The sequence below is a fragment of the Vanessa cardui genome, chromosome 22 (assembly GCF_905220365.1).
Source record: "Vanessa cardui chromosome 22, ilVanCard2.1, whole genome shotgun sequence".
Lineage (NCBI taxonomy): Eukaryota > Metazoa > Arthropoda > Insecta > Lepidoptera > Nymphalidae > Vanessa > Vanessa cardui.
The window spans coordinates 9099243-9121452 of NC_061144.1; the positions used below are offsets into that span (position 1 = coordinate 9099243).

At 34.4% G+C, this 22210-nt stretch overlaps 3 protein-coding genes across 4 annotated transcripts; all 3 read right to left on the reverse strand.

Moving 5' to 3' along the window:
- Window positions 1-435: 435 nt before the first annotated feature.
- Window positions 436-2131, reverse strand: LOC124539416 (DNA polymerase epsilon subunit 2). The gene has a single exon (XM_047116807.1). It carries the CDS (start codon window positions 2081-2083, stop codon window positions 506-508), a length of 1578 nt encoding a protein of 525 aa, XP_046972763.1. The 5' UTR covers window positions 2084-2131; the 3' UTR covers window positions 436-505.
- A 1962-nt stretch (window positions 2132-4093) lies between these two features.
- LOC124539287 (protein ALP1-like) lies at window positions 4094-7028 on the reverse strand. Its single transcript, XM_047116623.1, has 2 exons — window positions 6517-7028; window positions 4094-5594 (listed from the first exon to the last, which is right to left on the reverse strand). Exons 1-2 carry the CDS (start codon window positions 6810-6812, stop codon window positions 4709-4711), a joined length of 1182 nt encoding a protein of 393 aa, XP_046972579.1. The 5' UTR covers window positions 6813-7028; the 3' UTR covers window positions 4094-4708.
- A 3109-nt stretch (window positions 7029-10137) lies between these two features.
- Window positions 10138-22059, reverse strand: LOC124539225. Of its 2 annotated transcripts, XM_047116522.1 has the most exons (12): window positions 21815-22059; window positions 21666-21715; window positions 19798-19956; window positions 19061-19180; window positions 17863-18000; window positions 17580-17776; window positions 16588-16790; window positions 14597-14825; window positions 13655-13804; window positions 13176-13256; window positions 11785-11908; window positions 10138-10828 (listed from the first exon to the last, which is right to left on the reverse strand). In XM_047116522.1, the coding sequence occupies exons 1-12, from the start codon at window positions 21866-21868 to the stop codon at window positions 10660-10662; spliced, it is 1674 nt and encodes a 557-aa protein (XP_046972478.1). In that variant the 5' UTR covers window positions 21869-22059; the 3' UTR covers window positions 10138-10659. The 2 variants fall into 2 exon arrangements, with proteins under 2 accessions (XP_046972478.1, XP_046972479.1); XM_047116523.1 differs by having other exon boundaries at window positions 21666-22059.
- Window positions 22060-22210: the final 151 nt, after the last annotated feature.

The window sequence follows — 22210 nt, forward strand, 5'->3', positions numbered from 1 at the left end:
TATTGTATTAATATTTATTGATACACAACCTTACTAATAAACATTGTTTAGCGAGTGAATAGTTAGACAATCAATTGTCTCTTTCTGTCAACAGTAATTTGACATTCGAAAAAGAAAGACGAAAGTGTTTTGTAACTTTACAATCGCTATAGAACATTTGTTAGTAAGGAAAACAGTATATTAGTGTTTAGTGGTTAAGTAACAACATGGCTACTAATTTAGGTTTACACCCACTAATCAGCAATAGACATAAAACTAAGATTTAAATGTTGTTGTGTAAATACAGATTAAATAAAGAAATAGAATAACAGTTTTATTTTTTATTTCATCCTTGTATTATAAAAATAAAAACTATAAATTGACAAATACAATTTTTACAAATATGTTTATAAAATCATTGTTAAATTTTTATTACAGGATAAACAATTTCATTTCCTTCTAGAATAGACTCATATAGCCAAAACTGACGCTTGGTAGAATTGTTTGCTATAATAAATATACAATTTCAAGTATCATCATTTGGAATTTGTGAATCTTCAACGGTTCTCGAAGCAGGCACGTATACTTTAAATGAAAACTCAGTTCTCGGAAATGATCCTGGATTAATAACTTGACAATTCTGATATGATCTTGTATAGGGCTGAAAATGGTCTGCAACAACAACTAAATCAGGCATAGGGTAAAGACTTAAAGCATCTGCATGTTTCCAGAATACAGGTTGCACTCCCAATGATAGTGGAGACAAAGTACACTGACTCAAAAGAGTTTTCGTCAAATGATCTGGTATGTCACCAGTATCAGGGAAATGGATGGAGTTTCGACACATCTTTGTAACTAAATCTTGCCTTATTATAACCAATTCCTGCGTACAGTATTGGATTCTACATGGATTTGTCGTGAATATTACTGATTCGCCTAACTTATCTCTTATTTCCTTTGTAACAGAGTTTGGTATTGCTGGTCGTGGTAATATATTGGGAGCGATCGGATCTCCTCGACCAGGGACAAAGATAAATTTACATGACTGTCTTAGTTTCGTAAATGGAATAATAATATCGCATAGATTTATTAAGGCTGCTTTTAGTTGTGTACTGTGCTCATATCCATAGGGGCATGATAAAAATTCACCCATAAAGACTATTGCTATTGGTGGGAAGTCATTATACCCCGCAAACAATGCTTTCAACTTCGATATAACCTTCAAATTATCAAACCAGACATCTGAGATGAAAACAATCATTCCGTCCTCATTATCTTGTTCAATTTTTAATAGATTTTGTGAATTCTTAAGCAATGTCTTTGATTTGCCTCCAAAGGTATTTAAGCTGCCAAAGAATGGTAATGATATGGCTCGGCTTTCTGACGGAGGTAAAACTAAGCCCATTACGTTTAATACTTTGTCATCATAATAACCTTCGGCTAAAACAAAGCTGCTTTCAGTGAACAGGCCTGAATGATATCTTGTTTGTGTCATGTCTAATGGGACACTACCGGTTGGATCTTCTAAGTAATATTTACCTTCCGTCAGTTGTGTTAAGAGCCCTAATACTATTACATTATCAACTCTACTTGAAGAACTTTGTAGTACCTCAATTTTACGCAATTGAAAACGATTCTCGCTTTCCATCGACGGTAAGGTTTCTTTAGCGAATAATTTATTTCTTATAGTTCTCTGCCAGATCATTGTATATCGATCATTTAAATATTGAGCTTTCCATTTTGGTTCTGGATACAGATTATTGCTAGCATTTACGTCTTTTACGAATTTCTTTCTATCGTTGTCATAGTTCAGTTTTGGAACACTGAATGCATCAATAACATTCAAGACAGTTTCACTTTCTTCTAGGCCTGACGATGAACATTCTCTAAACGCTACCTCTAAATGGTGTTTTTCTAGCACTGGGTGTGATAGACATTGATGTAAAATATGTGCAAGTAACTTATCAATCAACTTTTTTCTTTCCTGTTGCGATGAAGTAGATAACTGTTCCGCTAAGAATGTACTTGCTTCTCTGCGAATAGTAAAACCACTAAGTTTGAAGGCATTGTTTATTTCTAATCGTATTTGCTGTAGTTCCGTCATTTCACTTATAGTCAAACAAGAGACACTATCATGTTTATTTTATGATTTTTGCGAGACAAATCCGTTTTTAAAGTTACTTCGCAAGAGTTAAATGTAAAACCCGCGAAACTACAAAACAAAATGTTGACAGTGTCATTTGTCACTGTCAGTTTTTTTTTATAGCTTTTGATACTTAGGTTTCAGCACGCAATTATTCCGCCAATATTAAATCAAAATTTATTCCCACAATTAAGTAACACTGGTGATTGCGTCTAAAATCTCATAATGAAAACTGAAGAGTAATTGTATCTCTCAAGTACAACAGTAACATTAATAATATTATTTTACATCTGAAATATAAAATATGTTTACAGTTGATTTATTTAATTATTATTTGCCAATATACTGTTCATATCTAACTTTATCTAACTTAATCATAATTTTACTAATGTTTGTATAACTTGCAATGCTAGTTGGTTTAGATCAATTCTTGCAATCTAAATAAGTACCATTGCCTGTAATCCGATTGAAATTGGACATGTTTGCACAGTTCCGATGAGAACACAATTCTTGATGTGAGCAATTTTAATATTAGGTCATACTATAAAAAGCGGATTGGTTTCCGTCGAAGAAATCCCCAACCTTATTTCCCTAGTTATATAATTATAAAATAGAAATATGTATAATTCCCTAGTCTTGACCGTTAGGGAATTTCTTATATATGGATAAAAAAAATCGTGTCATTGATACAAGCATGTTTCATACTATAAAGTAAAGTAAAGTAACAGCCTGTAAATTTCCCACTGCTGGGATAAGGCCTCCTCTTACATTAAGGAGAGGGTTTGGAACATATTCCACTACGATGTTCCAATGCGGGTTGGTGGAATGCACATGTGGCAGAATTTCAATGAAATTAGACACATGCAGGTTTCCTCACGATGTTTTCCTTCATCGCCGAGCACGAGATGAATTATAAACACAACTGGGTTTGAACCCGCAATCATCGGTTAAGATGCACGCGTTCTAACCACTGGGCCATCTCTGTTTCATACTATACATTTATCTAATTATACAACTTCTTTAAATTGACCAATATCAATTTGAAATTTTACTAGTAAGAATTCTATTTCTAATAATTATTTAGTATAATAAAAACACTATTACTATTCACATAAAGTTGCTAGTGGGATAAGTTTTTTATTTAGACTCGGCTGCATTCTTCTTTTGTTGGTGAGTCTGATTAGTTAAAATACAACTATTTTATAGAAATTTAGGAAAAAAAAGATTGTTCAACACGATTTTTTAAACTGAGTTAAAAATAAAAATACATTAAAGTATTTATATAATAGTAGTTTTAACTACATACTTTGCAATCTTGGGTCAAGTTCTAGCGAGTTATCTGGTCTTCCGGAGATTTTTTTTTGTTTTAACTTGGTGACATTTTTTGCAATTGACAAATATAGCAAACACAGAAACATCCAACTATTTCAATAAAGAGGCACGAAAATAAAACACCGTGTAGTATAAAACAGCATATATTTCTTACGAAATTAAACATAACAATCGTTTGAGTATTAGCCAAATCTAATACAATACAAAGGTTTTAGGCATACGTTATTACTAAACTTATCACAATGATACCGAACCGTATATTAAAAGCATAGATTACAATTTTATTCTAGTCTTACTTTATAACATAGCCTATATTAGATTGTCCATAGATAAATAAATAAAATTAAAGTCTAGTAATTCCAAGAAAACATTTCGAATAATAATTAGCTACTAATTTCTACTACAATTCAATAAATTGATTTAAAACATTATATCATACCTAAGAATGTATATTTATGAAAATTATTAAGCCCAATATAAAATAAATATTAGTTTTTAATAGAGCATGTATTTTTTATAAATTTATCATAATGTTCTATTAGAAATGCAAAAAAAAATCACAGATAAAAAGAAACAAAAACTGCTTTTAGTGTTATTGAAGTCTTGTAATGGCAAAATACTGTAAGGCTAAGAACTCACGGAGCGGTTTTCACCCGCACCCGCCGCGGGTGCGGGCCCGCAGCTTCTGTAGAATGCAGATATATGTGTAAAAAATTAAAGCACATTTCACGACGCGTTTTACGCCCGCGGTGTGCGCGGTTGTTTGCGGGTCCCGCTGCACTGGCGGTTCATCTTCTACCGGCGGGCGCGGGTCGCGGTCCCGCAGCCGCGGCGATTTGCACCCGCGCGCTCTGCGGTCGGTTGGCGGGCGACCGCGTTGGCAGCGGGGGGGAAATCGCGCCATTTTGCTGGTAGGCAGTGATAACTCCTTGTTCCGTAGTGACGCGTTCAAGCACGCACGCGCACGTTTGTCAACAAAATGGATACTGATATTGAAGTCGATCTACTAATTACTTTGGTTCAAGATAGGCCAGTTATATGGGATAAGAGCTTAGAAGAATATAAGTACAAAAACTTGACACTCAAAGCATGGGAAGAAATCTGCGGTATTTTAAATAAAGATTTTGAAAATTTGGATGAGACAAATAAAAAAAAATATGGTTAGTATTATATAAGTTTATTTTTAACCTACAATAATAATTAATAATTGAGCTGTGTAGTAGCGGGTCGTAAAAAGAATAATAATTAACGTTATTAAATTTTTGACAATTGCCAGCTTAAAGCTCCGCTGTCACTCATAAAATATTGTTGAAAAATATCTCTTATGTTGTTGGCTTGTCTTCCACTGCGTATTGATGGAGGTGTTTGTATACTCTCAAGATTATGAGTAAAATCTTCTTCTCTAATGTGATGGCCGTCTCGTTTTCGTACAAAATTGTGAAGTATGCAACATGCCTTCACAATATTAATTGATAAAGGTATTGATACATCCAATGCACGATTTAAAATTCGCCATTTGTTTGATAAAATGCCAAATGCACATTCTACGTATCTTCGTGCTCTCGATAGGCGATAATTAAATACCCTTTTTTGTACACTCAAAAATTGACCACCATAAGGTCTCATAATGTGTTGATGCAAACCAAATGCCTCATCGGCTACGAATACATACGGGACAGGTGGCAAAGTAGATCCGGGTAGTATTTTTTCATTAGGTAGTTTGATAGAATTGCTATTAAGCGCATTGCAAAAAGTAGTATTTTTAAAAATGGTTGAATCAGCATTACTTCCCGGGGCTCCAATGTCTACAAAAACGAAGCAGTAATCCGCATCAACTACGGCCATTAATACAAATGAAAAAAAATCCTTATAATTGTAGTAAATTGAAGCACTGTTATCTGGTTTAGTTATTCTTATATGTTTGCCGTCTATTGCTCCGACACAGTGGGGAAAATTTGCGTACTTGTAAAATTTTTGGCTGATTTCTTCTAAAAGTTCTGTAGTGATTACCGGAAAACATTCAGACATTAACACCTCCCATAATTTTTCACATGTCGTTCTTATAATTGCTGATATAGTTGTGTGCCCAATTCTGAATATGTAGTGCAAATCGTGCATTGAAGTCCCACTTGCTAGGTATCTGAAATAAATAAATTTACTTAATTACGTATATTTTTTTTTAGGTAACATGATTATAAAAAAATGGAAAAATATTAAAGATTGCTGGATGAAAACAAACAAAAAAGTTGAAACGGAAACAAAATCTGGATCGGGAGCTAAAAAAACTAAAAAGTACATTTATGATGATCAGTTACAGTTTTTGAAGAAAAATATACCTATTGAAAATACCTCCTCAACCTTAACGAGCGATGCTACAACTGAACAAACTACTACTACTACTAACACTACTACTACTGTTGCATCAACATCAGAAGCTTTTGCTACGCCTATCACCTCAGTATCTTCTCAAACTGGTGTTAAAAGAAAAAGAAAAGACGACGCCGACAAAGCATTAATAGAGATGTTGTCTCAACGCGAAGATAGACATTTGTCATTTTTTCGAGGAATACTGCCTTCATTGCAAAATTTTGATGAAGCAAAAACAAGACGATTTCAAATAGCAGTTCTACAAATTATTGATAATCTTGATAATAATCTTCCAGCATTTTCTTATCAATATCCACCATATAATTACAGTCAAGAAAATATCGGCAGTCAAGAAAATATCGGCTATCGTACCTATTCTACTTCTGAAAGCAATACCCAAAGTCCACAAAATATTCCATCAGTTTCTTCAGTCAATACTAATTTGTCAGATGATGTGTATTTTCAATAAAAAAAATTTTTAAATATTACCACTAGTTTCATTAACACCTGACGCAAAAAGTATATAAGTATGTTGTATCCGTTGTCTGGTATCTATAGTATAAGCCTCGTGCTTAGTTTGGGACTAGATGGCGCTGTGTAAAGATTTCCAAGAACAACATTTATGTGTGTGTGTGTGCGTGTGTGAGTGCGTATGTGCGTGCGTGCGTGCGAGTTGTTAAAAGAAACTTACATACCTTAATGTGACTGCCAACATTTCCTCTGGTGATATGGGATCTCGCATATTAGTATGTTGTTTTTGAAGAGCAGTTTCTGTTTTTTTTTTAAGTTCTAAATAACTACTTATGGACATTCGGAAATAATTAAAGAACTTCTCCTCATCCTTCTTTAACTCATTAATAAGAGTAACAAATAATCCATAACGATTTCTTTCCGCAATTAGTGGATGTATCCAGAATCTTTTAGGCCTTCTTTTTTTAATTCTTCTGTGAAGTAAATATAACGCAACAGCTCGTTTCTGGTGTGTATCCATGACGGTCTGGAACTGAACTGATCGTTTAACCGCCCGTCTTGCAACCGCCCGTCCTGCGATAATCAACCGCTACGTTTGCGGGTGATAATCGCAACCGCGGCGGCTGCGTTATCGCACAAAACTGCGGTCTCGTGAGTTTTGAAAATAAACTCCATTCCGCCACCGCGGCGGGCGCGGGCTGAAAACCGCTCCGTGAGTTCTTAGCGTAAAACGGAAAACAAACATATTAGAAATCTAAAAAAGTTCGTAAATAAACTGTGGCAATATAAAATAATAAATATATTTTTGTTACATATAAACCAAATAGTTATATCTTTCTTTTTAAAATCTAGGTGATCATTTGCGATGGGATCAAAATAATAGTTACGCCAATAAAACATATCTTAAGACTGCGGTTAATTTTAATTAAGCCTACGTATGCATATCGTGATATATAACTTACAAAAAATATATACTATTTTCATAACAATGGGAAATTCAACAGAAATTCACTCTATAATAATATTGTTTTAAATTTTGTCAGCAGTATTTTGCACTTCAAAAAGTTTCGATAGTTTACAATCTCGTCGCATAGATTATAATCTAACGGCATTTACAAGTTATTTGCTGCTGTACTTTGTTTGAATTTTTTAAATGCTGAGCGTATATGTGTCATAATTTGATTAGATTTATATCTAAGATATTTTAATAATACATTTCTAAAGCTAAAATAATTAATATAGTTATTATTAATGTCACATCTAACGAACGAAAAACAAATAGCTAACAGCCTTTAATTCATTACTAGACAAAACAATAAAATAAATTTTCTTAAAATTTAAACAAAATTAAAATTATGAAGGTACTCAAAACTTTAAAAGAATGTAAAATATAATATTTTAAAAATGATTTAACTGCTGCTGTTAATGTCATTTTACACAGCACATGCCTTACCTACATTGCTTACTTTTTTTATTATACCTGTACAACAACAAAATTAAGCTGTACATTTAATTTGTTGTTGTTTAATAATATACATATTTGGAAATAAATATTCTTCTTTTAATTTTCAGGAACGCCTGAAACTATTCCACAAATAATGAAATTCGATTTGGTATTTTATTTTGCGATATGCAAATGGCGGAGTAACCACACGACCACAGACAAGAAACACTTGGCGAACAGGATTGATTTGATTTACTTACGTCATAGGAGATATTATTATTTCAAATTAAATTTCCTATATTGCATCGTTGCAATTTTGATACTTGAAATTTATACATATTATATTATTTGTAATAGATATTATTATCATGAAATGCATTTAATAGACGTTTTAATTACTAAATCATAAGTTCTTATGCGCTTTTTTTGAACACTTATCTTAGAAGAATCTAGCTTTAAAATTATGCCAATGGTTTCATAATTACACGCGTGTATATATATATATAACATATATTTTTAATATGTAAACGAAGTATTATTATTTAAAACGGAGGTTCAATTGGTATTGTGTAGAATGAAGCCTATGAGCTGGCGAACGCGATTTCTTATATATCTTACTTATTTGGAGTATATTTATTTAAACGAAGTTCTATAACGCGTTTCACAGTGGAGTAAACAGGCAAACATCGTCGCGTAAGAAAAACACGTTATGACGACCCTCCCTCCATTCAAGCGTCACTTTCTCTTTAATTAAAATTTTTCAAACTTATTTTTTGCTATTATTTCAATTCTCTCAGGATTTTTCTATTGGAATTTAATTATTTAATATTTTGCCAGTTATTATATTAATGCAGAATTTTTAGCGAAAGTGACTTCGTTTCATGACAGTTTTTTTTTATCTACTCTGACTATATACTTTGTAGTTTTTTTCTTTCCAGGCAACACTATAATCGAAATTTCAGTATATAGTTGACATGCATTATGACAAAAACCGTTATTTTAAAAGAAATATTCGTTTATAAGTTTTTATAAGAAAAGCTTCTAGGCATTTATCATATTACATTGGTTCGAAAATGCCTAAAACTTAACTTTAATAAAAAAAAAACTTTAAAATACTTTTATAAATATCGAAACAGAACCAAATTATAAATACATTGCCTGTTTCAAACACCAGAACATTAAAAAACATTGACATTACACTGACGTGATACCATTGGTCGAGATCTTTTATTGTCTATGGTCTTAATTATGGATCTGTAAAAAAAAAATATCGATTTAGTTCCGAAATTATGGGAACTTAAAATAGACAAACGCAATGAACGGGAATAGTGTTGTATTATACACAAAGATATATTAATTTAAATAACGTACATAGTACATGTGAGTTATAATAAAATAACATATAATACGTAAAACTGAAGGTTTGTTTACGTCTGTGTCTGAGCTTGGAATAGGCTTTACCAGAACGCCAGCCACCTAATTACTATATTTAACTATAAATAAGGCAAGAATATTTATCTAAATACGCTTTAGTTACCTCCACAGACATTTTCTATTTATATTTACATCCATCACAGTTTTATAAATTCATCGCCGTAACTCCTACACTAAAGGTTTAAAGTTAAACTATCAGAGCGAAGAAGGCTACGGTTCCATACATACATCAAACAATACATTTTCAGTTTCTATTAAGTCTATATTGATTTAAATGTGCGTTGTAATTTCGATAATCTATTGTCTACATATTTAAATGGCTTCGATATAAAACCTTATTCAATTTAATTTTATTTGTTGGCAACATTGAAATTTATTAATTTTTTTACGTCATCACCATCCTTCTTATTATTTTTATAAATATAGTTATTATACCTTCTATACGAAGAGCTTTTGATTTCTAAGTTAATCTAATAAATCTTACCTAATTATTCGAATACAGTCCATCATTGTCTTTGTTTATTGTTGATTTTCATAATTATCTACAAAAAAAAAATCTTAGTCTATGTTTATATTCGTGCACGTTGAGATAATACAAAGTTAGAGCGAGATAGCATTAAATATATTTCCATCTCATCTTATAAACGAGAACTAGGTATTGCTAAGCGAGATCTGTGTACATATTTTTAATTATCAAGTCTACTATATATGTTTTCTCTCGTTCCTGCTTGTACGCTAAGAGCGAGAGAATACTATCGTAACGCGAGAAATCCAAAATGTTCTTACTTATGTGTGCTTTGTATAGTTCCAATAGTTCACCATTCAGAGTTGTTCTATACGTCCGTCTCGCTCGCTCCTAGGCGGTGAGAGCGAGGCAGTAGTCGGCGAGCGCGCACAGGCCGCTGCGGCCCGCGACGCGCACGCCGCGCGCGCTCACGGCGGGGTTGACGTGCGCGTTGTGCAGCTCCGTCTGTCTCGCTCGTTCCTAGGCGGTGAGAGCGAGGCAGTAGTCGGCGAGCGCGCGCAGGCCGCTGCGGCCCTGTTCTATACGTCCGTCTCGCTCGTTCCTAGGCGGTGAGAGCGAGGCAGTAGTCGGCGAGCGCGCACAGGCCGCTGCGGCCCGCGACGCGCACGCCGCGCGCGCTCACGGCGGGGTTGACGTGCGCGTTGTGCAGCTCCGTCTGTCTCGCTCGTTCCTAGGCGGTGAGAGCGAGGCAGTAGTCGGCGAGCGCGCGCAGGCCGCTGCGGCCCTGTTCTATACGTCCGTCTCGCTCGTTCCTAGGCGGTGAGAGCGAGGCAGTAGTCGGCGAGCGCGCGGAGGCCGCTGCGGCCCGCGACGCGCACGCCGCGCGCGCTCACGGCGGGGTTGACGTGCGCGTTGTGCAGCTCCGTCTGTCTCGCTCGTTCCTAGGCGGTGAGAGCGAGGCAGTAGTCGGCGAGCGCGCGCAGGCCGCTGCGGCCCTGTTCTATACGTCCGTCTCGCTCGTTCCTAGGCGGTGAGAGCGAGGCAGTAGTCGGCGAGCGCGCGGAGGCCGCTGCGGCCCGCGACGCGCACGCCGCGCGCGCTCACGGCGGGGTTGACGTGCGCGTTATGCAGCTCCGACACCTGCGTCGAGCACGCCGCCGCCGGGTCACCCGAACCGGTCAAGCTGCCCAACCTATACAGGGATTAAGCTGAAACCGCACCTTAGCGGCGCGGAGCGGAGAGGCGCGGAGAGGAGCGGCGTCGATTAATATTATATCTAAATAATAATATGATTCAAACCGCACCACAGCGGCGCGGCGCGGCGTGAAGCGACGCAGCGCGGCTTGTTTGGCCACCAAAGAATATTTTGCCGCTCCGCTGCCGCTAGTGCGGTATAGCTAGCGGCGCGGCGCGGCCGAATGTAATATACTCAGTTCGAGTTCAACTAGCAGCCAAACAAGACGACGCACGATGGACGACGAGAAATTGATATCGATATAAATTTTTCTTTTGACATTCTCAAATTAGTATGAAAACGAACGGTGTCTTTCAAGAGTCGTGGAAAAAGTTTGTGGTATTCTCCCTCTTTGTAGCGAGAACGTGGGATGTCATGTATCCATGTAGATTTCATACATTTCCTTTTCTCTAATTTTTCTGCCTCTTCACATAGTAAAGGCACTGCGATCACTTTTTCAAAAGTTTCGTCCATCTTCAATGTCGTCCAGCTACGCACTGACTAGTGAAAAAGCCGCAACGCGCCGCTCCGCTCCGCGCCTCTAAAGTGCGGTTTCAGCTTTATACTCACCTGTAACCTGTGTTCATTGTTATTGGAGGGGACACTGAAGTCACGGGTAAAGACGGCCCAGTGGTTAGAACGCGTGCATCTTAACCGATGATTGCGGATTCAAAGCACCGCTGATTCATGTGCTTAATTTGTCTTCATGATTCATCTCGTGCTCAGCGGTGAAAAAACATCGTGAGGAAACCTGCATGTTACAAATTTCATAGAAATTCCGCCACATGTGTATTCCAACAACCCGCATTGGAACAGCGTGGTGGAATATGTTCGAAACCTTCTCCTCAAAGGGAGAGGAGGCCTTTAGCCCAGCAGTGGGAATTTACAGGCGGTTGTTGTTGTTGTTGTCTCACCAGAACTCGTTGCCCGGATGCGCGTTGCTGTCCCAAGGGTACGTGAGGACCAGTAGCTTGCCTGCGTGCTCGCCGGTCAGGCGAGCTGAAGGCGAGCGGTTCTCGACTTGTACATTTATACCACCTGGAAATGTAAGGTGACTTGACCCTCTGCTATTCAATCAGATAACGATTTAATATTCTTATAACGTAGCATTGTATAGTAGGACACAAATTAGATGTAACATCGGAAAATGCAGTGGAATGAAATTAAAACCGATTACTGCCGATTTACACGACCAATAGAAATAGCTCCCTATCGCGCCATTCGACGCTATTCGTCGCTATAGATTCCGACATCGACCCGAGACAGCGAGTGCGTGTAAAGCGACGCGTCAAATGGACGAATATATTAGGTCATATGATATTACGTTTGTGCAAAGATCATATTCACATAAGAAATGAATATTGATAATTTGGGATAGCGTACTCCATTCAGATGTGATCGGTTTTACGAATTTTGCCGATGCGACATCTAAGTTGTGTCGTACTATACCTATTTTTTTTTAAATAAATAAAAATAACACTTAATAAAAAATTAAAAAGTCTCTAGTGATATCGGATCGCAGTATACAAAAAGTTTAAAGAATTTATTATCAACAAAGACATACATTGTCACTTATGTGATAACAATAAATTAAAGTAGCCTTCACTTACGTCGTTGCCATTATATTTAATATTATATATATAACATATATGTATTATTGTAGGTACGGTAATTTATCCATTAACTCGGTCCCAACTCATACACTCAAATTAAATTTAATTGTTATATTACAAATTAGATCTACTTATTATTCAATAAATAATCTGATAATTGTTTTTTAAAAGTATGTAATGAGTCAATATTCTTTATGTGTGAGTATACGCCGATTACTTATTGTACATAATAAAACGACAACGCACATTACCTTTGTGGTATTTGTTATCAAAAATCAAAATCAAAATCAAAATCAAAGTATACTTTATTCAAGCGGGCTTTTACAAGCACTTTTGAATCGTCATTTAACAATTAAGTGAAGCTACCACCGGTTCGGAAAGTAGATTCTACCGAGAAGAACCGGCAAGAAACTCAGTAGTTACTCTTTTTCAACATTTAAAAAAATACATTCATGTTAGTTAATTTTTAAGTTACTACAATTATTAAATTAATATATCCTGCCTGGAAGTCAACAAATCTATAAAATATTGTATCGAATAATACGCCTTTTTCACCAATGTATTTTTTATAAACGATTTGAATTTACGAGAATATATAAAGTTCTAACAAAAAAAATTACAAATCAATCATTGATGATTTTTAAAGCAGTGAAATAAAATTATACTTTATTCAATCACTAACTATAACTTACCTTTGGGATGCCGTTTACTTTCGAAGAAAATACGTTTTTCAACAGGCGACTCGGTCTGCTCCGTTGAATTTGTGAACAACGCTAAAATACATAAAAAGAATTATTATCATAATTGTTACACATAAATGGAGTGAATGGATATACAATACATTCATTCATTCAATAGATAAAAAGTATAGTATCACTTGGTGGTAGGGCTTTGTGCAAGCCCGTCTGGGTAGGTACCACCCACTCATCAGTCATTCTACCGCCAAATAACAGTACTCAGTATTGTTGTGTTCCGGTTTGAAGGGTGAGTGAGCCAGTGTAACTACAGGCACAAGGGACATAACATCTTAGTTCCCAAGGTTGGTGGCCCATTAAGGTAATATATATTACAGTGTCATTGTCTATGGGTGATGGTGACCACTTTCCATCAGGTGGCCCATATGCTCGTCCGCCAAACTATAAAATAAAAAAAAAAGTAATCATTTCCTTACCTGTTATTCCAGGACTAGTTTTAATGAATGCGAAATTGACGTCAGTTACATGATTCAAAAGATCCTTCCTGAGGAACGCGCGTATCCTCTCCAGAAATGTCAAAACGTATACGTCTGGCTGATGTGGAGATATTTTCCATACGCCGAGACCTAAGGAACAAACGACGAACTCACTTAGAAGACGACAACAACAACAACAACAACAACAACAACAGCCTGTAAATTTCCCTCAGCTGGGCTAAGGTGTCCCTTTGAGGAGAAGGTTTAGAACATATTCCTTAGACGAATAATGAATTATTTTATTTATTTCGACTATAACTTCATAACACATAAATAGGCTATTTGACTGGTTTTTAAAATACATTTTATATTATTTAGTACAAGTTAAGGAACCCAGTAAAAGTTGATTTTTTTATTTCTAGTACATATTTGCCGAATAATATCATTTCATATCATTAAAAATTCCATATTTAAATAACGCACGAAAACGCTACTTGGACAATATGGCGCTGCAATGGGGTCGGTGACGTCAATTTGCTGTATTTTAATCTGTGGTACATATAGTAGAAAAGCAAAGTTTACAAGACTTGAAGAAGTGACTTGATCATAAGCCCGGCCAATCAGGAGCGTTTTGTGTCACGTGACAAACATTAAAAAAAATACATTTTTCTTTATGGATTTTTGAATAAATTAAGTATTATTTTCAACTTTCCTCAATAAATGACCATTTTTAAACTCATAATATATACTGATTACAATAATACACAATTTATTTTTCACATTGTCAAATAGCCTATTAATATAATATAAAAACTAATTTAATGTCTATGCTCAAATAAAATAATAATACCAAAAATACAAGAGAATAATTATGTGATTTCATTATTTAATAACTATGAACGAATTTATATTATAAAAGATTCAGTACACTGATCCACTCACCACATCCAATAACATTGACGAAGGCGTTCTTCCCAGCTTCGTTCGCCCTGTGTTCAGCTTCCAAGAGTGTGCTCTCAGCCAGCACACTTATTCTCTTGTAATAAACCTCGTTGTCGAATATATCTTCCGAGCCCGGCCGTTTGATGTACCGATCCATGTATCTTTTATCTTCGTCCTTATCTTGTATGTTTATATACGATGATAATTCTTCGTATGTGTAGCTATGAACCTAAGTAACGGCAGTAAGTTTTTTTTAATTTTCGCCAAAAAAATTAGGGCGATCGTCAAAAATTAGATATTGACTATCAAAAGTTTATCGGTGGTTAATAAAGAACTAGAAAAAAATTGAATGCTAGCTAAACTTGAGTATGGAATTTTATTATTTATTATGGCAACATTGTCTTTATTGTTTTTCTTTTTTAAACTTTGCGTGTGATGTCGAGCAACGAATTAACCAAAACATTCACAAATTTATGACACACTCAAAATGACGAAGAAACGAGTGATATAAATTATAAAGGTATACAAGAAAAAGTATAAGTGATGTTTATGGTAAGAAAGTAAAGTAACAGCCTGTAAATATCCCACAGCTGGGCTATGGTCTCCTCTTCCATTAAGGAGAGGGTTTGAAACATATTCCACCACGCTGTTCCAATTACTTTACAATGCGGGTTGGTGAAATGCATATGTGGCAGCATTTCGTTTAAATTAGACACATTCTACAAGTAGACCACCAATTACTTATTTCAAAAAACCTTTTAAGTTGATTCATTTCGTAAAACATAATCTTTGCAATTGTTTTCATTATGGATACCAGAATTCGCCTACGATATCCACACGCATAATACTAGGCAAATGACAGGATAATAATATAAATTTACAAATGTGTGACTAGCACAGATGCAATCTCTATTCCTGTCTCTCTCATATATCGATTAGGTAATCCAACACGATCGGAAAGAATCCAGGCGCAGCACCAACCTACCAATGTAGCTTACTTTCTTTCCGAGTATTAGAAGTTAAAAACTGGCAACATTAATGTCAGAGACAGCAAAAAAATTACTATAAAGAAAAACCCAACAAGTTGGCTGATAGTTGGCTCAATGTTGGCTGAATCCGAGCGACCAAGCCGAACGTAATAAACGAGAAATATAAATTACTACTTCTCGACATAGTATAAAATAAAGTCACTTTCCACTGTACACTTGGATCTTTTAAACTACGTCACGGATATAAATGCAGTTTTTATAAATAAACAGACAGATTCGAGAGGAAGGTTTTTTTATGTACACAAATGATAGTAGAGTATAGTCGAGCTACAACTTTCTACCCTGGTAAAAGCTATTTAATCTAAAAAATGTTCATAGACCCTATAGTTGGTAATAGGTAATTGGAGGTAGTTTATAATATAATAAATAATTGAGATATGATTATTAATTCTATTAAAAAAAAAAACAGTATTATTTGTTATAGTATGATTGTCATTTGTAGCGACGAATAATTATGCTTTAATAAAATGAAAATTTTCCAAATTACGGAGTATTTTATTTAGGTAATTTTTTTTTTTTTGACTTTCTAGATATACTATAAGGTTTAGACTAGGCCATACCAGTCTATTTATATCAGGATCAACTACAACAACAACAACACAGCCTGTAAATTCCCACTGCTGGGCTAAAGGCCTCCTCTCCGTTTGAGGAGAAGGTTTGGAACATATTCCACCACGCTGTTCCAATACGGGTTGGTGGAATACACATGTGGCAGAATTTCTATGAAGTCTGTCACATGCATGTTTCCTCACGATGTTTTCCTTCACCGCTGAGCACGAGATGAATTATAAAGACAAATTAAGCACATGAATCAGCGGTGCTCGCCTGGGTTTGAACCCGCAATCATCGGTTAAGATGCACGCGTTCTAACCACTGGGCCATCTCGACTCGTAGGATCAACTAGTTTGTCCTGATTTGGCCGGTAACATATAAATGACTTACCTGGTAGAACTCCGACCATATCTGTCTCCACATATGCTTGGCAGACTGGTTATTCCTCACATACGTCGTCTTCAAAACGTTCAAACAAGTCGTAGGAGTCACTTCCTCGCCGTAGCCGTGCTCTAAACAATTCTGCTGTTCTGTTATGACAATATCCTCATAGTCCATTTTACCTCGCCGTTCAAAACGTGGACCTATTAAGCCTGGAATGGAAAAATATCAGTAGCAAATTTTTTTTTATGAGGTATCATTAATATAGATAAGATTTTGTGTAATGCTTTTAAAGTATTATTACTATAAATAATTCAAGATGAAGTATGGAAGATTGACTTTGATCTCTAGTTGACATGAAGTAGAGATCACTTGGATATGTCAGAATGTATCCGAATTATATATAGATTTTATCCGATTTATAAAACCAATAGAAATAGCTCACTATCGCGCCATTCGACGCTATTCGTCGCTACAGATTCTCGCGTCAGTTCAACCCGAGAAAGCATTTAAATCGACGTGTCAAAATAACGAATATATTAGGTCGTATTATATTACAATTTATTGCGTTTGTGTAAAGATCATATTCACATAAGAAATAAATACTGATAATTTGGGATAGCGTATAGTACGACACAACTTAGATGTCGCATCGTCAAAATTCGTTAAACCGATCACATCCGAATTGAGTACGCTATCCCAAATTATCAATATTTATTTCTCATGCGAATATGATCTTTGCACAAACGTAATAACTTGTAATATCACATGACCTAATATATTCGTTAATTTGACACGTCGATTTACATGCACTTGCTTTCTCTGACGCGAGAATCTATAGCGACGAATAGCGTCGAATGGCGCGATAGGGAGCTATTTATATTGTTCGTGTAAATCGGCAGTAATCGGTATTATTTTCATTCCATTGCATTTTCCGATGATACAACTTATTTGTGTCGTACTATACCTAGTATAATATAACATATATATGATACACTTACCAATAATAACAGCCTCCTCTTCAGCGACATCTTCCCTGATGACACCAGAGTTTTGTCTGTCACCATCGTTTATGCATTCAGTGTATCCACTTATGTATACCATGGCGGATAGTTTCATTTCATCATAGCTTAAACAGTTCTCGAGGATTAGAGGTGGTTTTTGATGTATTGAACCTACTTGCTCCCAACCTTCTTCACTAAAATATAAATCATATTTTAATTCAAGTGCTTACAACCTTTTTTGTAAATTAACTTTTTAATATAATTAAAAAAAAAAACTCACTCCTGTTCCCCAGTTATGAGCAGATAACTATCATTCGGGTTCATAAATGACACAGCTCGCTTCTTTAATATTCTTTCTATTAAATCTGGAACTGTCATATCTTTGTATAATGCTTTTTCGATGTTTGACCCAAATTCCCTAAAAAAAAAGTAAAATTAAAAAAAAAACATCACAAAATTTTCTGCCACAAAACTCACACCATAGGCCATTTGACTGGTTTTTTAAAATCCATTTTATATTATTTAGTAGAGGTTAAGGAACCCAGTAAAAGTTGATTAGTTTATTTCTAGTACATATTTGCCGAAAAATATCATATTAAAAAATCCATAATTAATAACGCGCGAAAACGCTCCTTCCGTCACTTTTCTGTATTTTAATCTGTGGTACATATAGTAGAAAAGCAAGGTTTACAAGAAAATGACTTCATCATAAGCCCGGCCAATCAGGAGCGTTTTGTGTCACGTGACAAACGTAGGAAAAAATGCATTTTTATTTATTGATTTATGAATAAATTATGTATTATTTACGTTTCATTAGTAAATAACCATTTTTAAACTCATAATATGCACGGATTGCACGTATGATTACGATTACGGATAGAGTATGATTACGATTATATTTTTATATGAGCCATAATTATTATTTTTTTATGGGATATTACGATAATACTTTCAACATTGTAAATGACAGTAGTTGATATATGTTTGAAAACAACAAAATGGTGGCAATACGGCTCAAAATTCGATTTTTAAAGGTCTGTCTGTCAGGGCAGTGTTGTTTAATTATGGTACTTATTAATTATACATTTAGGGTACATATTGTTCTGTTACATGATGTATTGAGGGTCTTTTGTTTTATTAAATTATTATATCAAAATCAAAATAAACTTTATTCAAGTGGGCTTTTACAAGCACTTTTGAATCGTCATTTAACAATTAAGTAAAGCTACCACCGGTTCGAAAAGTAGATTCTACCGAGAAGAACCGGCTAGAAACTCAGTAGTTACTCTTTTTCAACATTTAAAAAAAAGTACAGTCATGTTAGTTAATACAATTATTTATAGTTAAGTATTAATTCCACGCTTTTTTACTATCTACGAAATCTTGTATCGAGTAATACGCCTTTTTTACCAATGTATTTTTTATAAACGATTTGAATTTACGAAACGGCAAAGTTAAAAATGTCTGATTTTTATTACCTCTTATAAATAAGAAAATGCGTCATTAAGAGTAAAACTCTCTCGTGTATTATTGGATAGGTCGATACAATATTTCTCTTCAACTTTTCTATTGGTTTCCGCACTTTCAATTTTTCTAATCTGAAAATAATATTAAAACATAGTTATTGCACTTAACATCTTCTCCTCTAGGCTATAGAGTCTTCTTGAACAATGTCAAACCCCTTCAACAACAACAACAACACCAGCCAGTAAATTCCCACTGCTGGGCTAAAGGCCTCCTCTCCCTTTAAGGAGAAGGTTTGGAACATATTCGACCACGCTGTTCCAATGCAGGTTGGTGGAATGCACGTGTGGCAGAATTTCTATGAAATTTATCACATGCAGATTTCCTCACGATTTTTTCCTTCACCGCTGAGCACGAGATGAATTATAAAGACAAATTAAGCACATGAATCAGCGGTGCTTGCCTGGGTTTGAACCCGCAATCATCGGTTAGGATGCACGCGTTCTAACCACTGGGCCATCTCGACTCAAACCCCTTAAAGCATCTAAAATCACTCATAATTTTTCTCACTAATTAATAAATGTTGCAATTAAGGGAATACGGCTAAGTCAAGGCTACATTGGAACCTACTCCTGTGCGCTATAATATCAGCTTTGCTATTCTCTAATCTCCTTAGAGTATGATTAATGGTCAAAGATCATAATCATAATATTTATCAAATTATTAATAGAGAAAAAAAATTATGAAATACCTGACAGTTTCAATGGGAAACGGAATAGGAAATGCTTTACTCTTCTTTATGATTTCCTCAACATCATCCGTCAATTTTAATGCTGGTAAGTCGATACATTGCCGTAGCAATTCATTTGTTTCTTTGCTCATACTTGGGTAGCACCAGTCTGGTTTGCACCTGAAATAATACAATTTTACTTAGTGGTTGAGCTTTGTGAAAACTTGTATGGGTAGGTACCACCCACTACTTAGATATTTAACAGCCTAACAGCAATATTCAATATTGTCTTGTTCCAGTTTGAAGGGTGAGTTAGCCAGTATAACTGTAGATACAAGGGACATAACATGTTAGACATAAGGATAGCAGGATGTTTAAATAACTACTAAAGATGAAATTTAAAAATTAAAGCAAAGTTATATAATCCATTGTTTAATTCCACCTTTAGATTGCCATAACTAGATTATGAGTTATGGACAAATGGGCCATTTTATGATGTGTACAAGATGTAAGAAATATTCATCATTCCTTACATCCCAAGTGACCACACAAAAGCAATCAGTCATGTTTCTATTTTTATTAAATGGATTGAATTAGATAACTCACTTTATATTTTTTAAAGATTGATACTCTTATCATACATCACACATAAAAGAACTACAAAATCACATATTACAGATCACAGATTACAGACTAGCTGGGACATGATGCAAAGAAAAACTAATAGGGACCATTAGGGGTATTCTAGAAATTTAAAGCTTCATAATATCTTTATACACAAATATTGACAAAAGAGTGTACAAGCCAATATAATGTTATAAATATATTCACAAAAGGATGTGAAAAAGTAAGGGTAATGTAACATAAATATTGTTTTAGCACAACATTTTTGCAAAAGTTGTAATATGTTTTTTAAATAAATTTACTAGGGCCAATTTGAACAAAGTAATGAAATGTAATAATAGGAAATTCAGTCTATTGTTATAGCTATAGACAGACTTGACAACAGTTATAAAAATTTAACAAATGTCCTAGAGGTAAATACACTATTAAAAGTTATGTATGAACAAAACACTTTTTTGCTCCTTTAAATATTTGTATATACAATATCTGTTTTTTTTTTTTTTAATTAAAAAGTAATTGGTAATTGATAATCAGACAGCTTTGCCTATAAATATTGATAGTATAAAAATTCCTTACAACATCAATACCCCTGGTCATTTGAGACATGTTTTTATGTTTTTGTTTTGTTGCCTGTACATTGGCAAACTCACAAATATTTATTTGTGATAAGTGAAAAATTTTTTAGCTATTTCATATTTAACCTGTTATGTTTTTCAAACATAAAGTTTCTCATTATGTTAATTTTATTTTATCAATATTGTTTTGTATCTGTAGGTATTTTTGTATTGTAATATACATATACATATAAAGAGATTTACAACAGGAACATATTGCAGGTTATAAATCAGCAATATTTTTATACATAAAATAACTTCTTCAATATATATTAAAGATGAAAAAAGTCCTTTAATATTTTTCATTCAATTCATTTTTAAGTTTAAAACAGTTAACTTAATAAATGTTAATTGTGCATGTCATGTCATTTGTTTTGGTTTTTTACCTGTTTTACCAAATAACCATCCTATACATTATTAATAACAAAATAATTTGGAGTCCCTTTAAATGCCTTTACTATGGAACAATTATATAGTAAACACTTATAATCTTGTACAAACTCTTCTTTTTAGAAAACTATAGTCATGATTATTAATAATAATTAAAATTAATAGTGTAGTTTAAAAAGTTATTTTACTGAATGAATTTCTAGTGACTTCTAGTGGGTTGAAAATTTGGAGATAATTGAAAAAGGATATATTTCCACTTACCAAGATATGTTCTGGAAATGTCGTAAAATATCCATTTTCTTTGATTGGACCTACAACAACATCCTAAATAGTTATAATAGTTTTAAAAAAAACCTTTATCAGTGGTTTGGTATATGTTTTTATTATATATTGTATTACAATGCACTGACCACTTGTTTCAAAATTATGCAATATGAAATTGGCAAAAAATTAAAGAAACGCATGAAATGTATAAGCACTAGTAGTCATTTGCAGGCGGTTCATGTAATTGCAAATATTCTCTGTATATTATTTTATAGCGCATATAACTTAGACGCAATTCACAAATTGCAAATCGGCGAATAATAATTCAAACTGTCACTGTCATTTACAGATTATAATGATTGACATTTGTCAAGATACTGATATAGTGAACTTATCAGGATACTTCCATGGACAATTTTAGGCTGTAATAATAAAAAATATTATTGTACGATAATTCAATATTACAGCATGTCAAAAATATAAGAATTTTTTTAATAATGATTAATCTATAAATTCACGAAATCATTATCGGACACAATTCA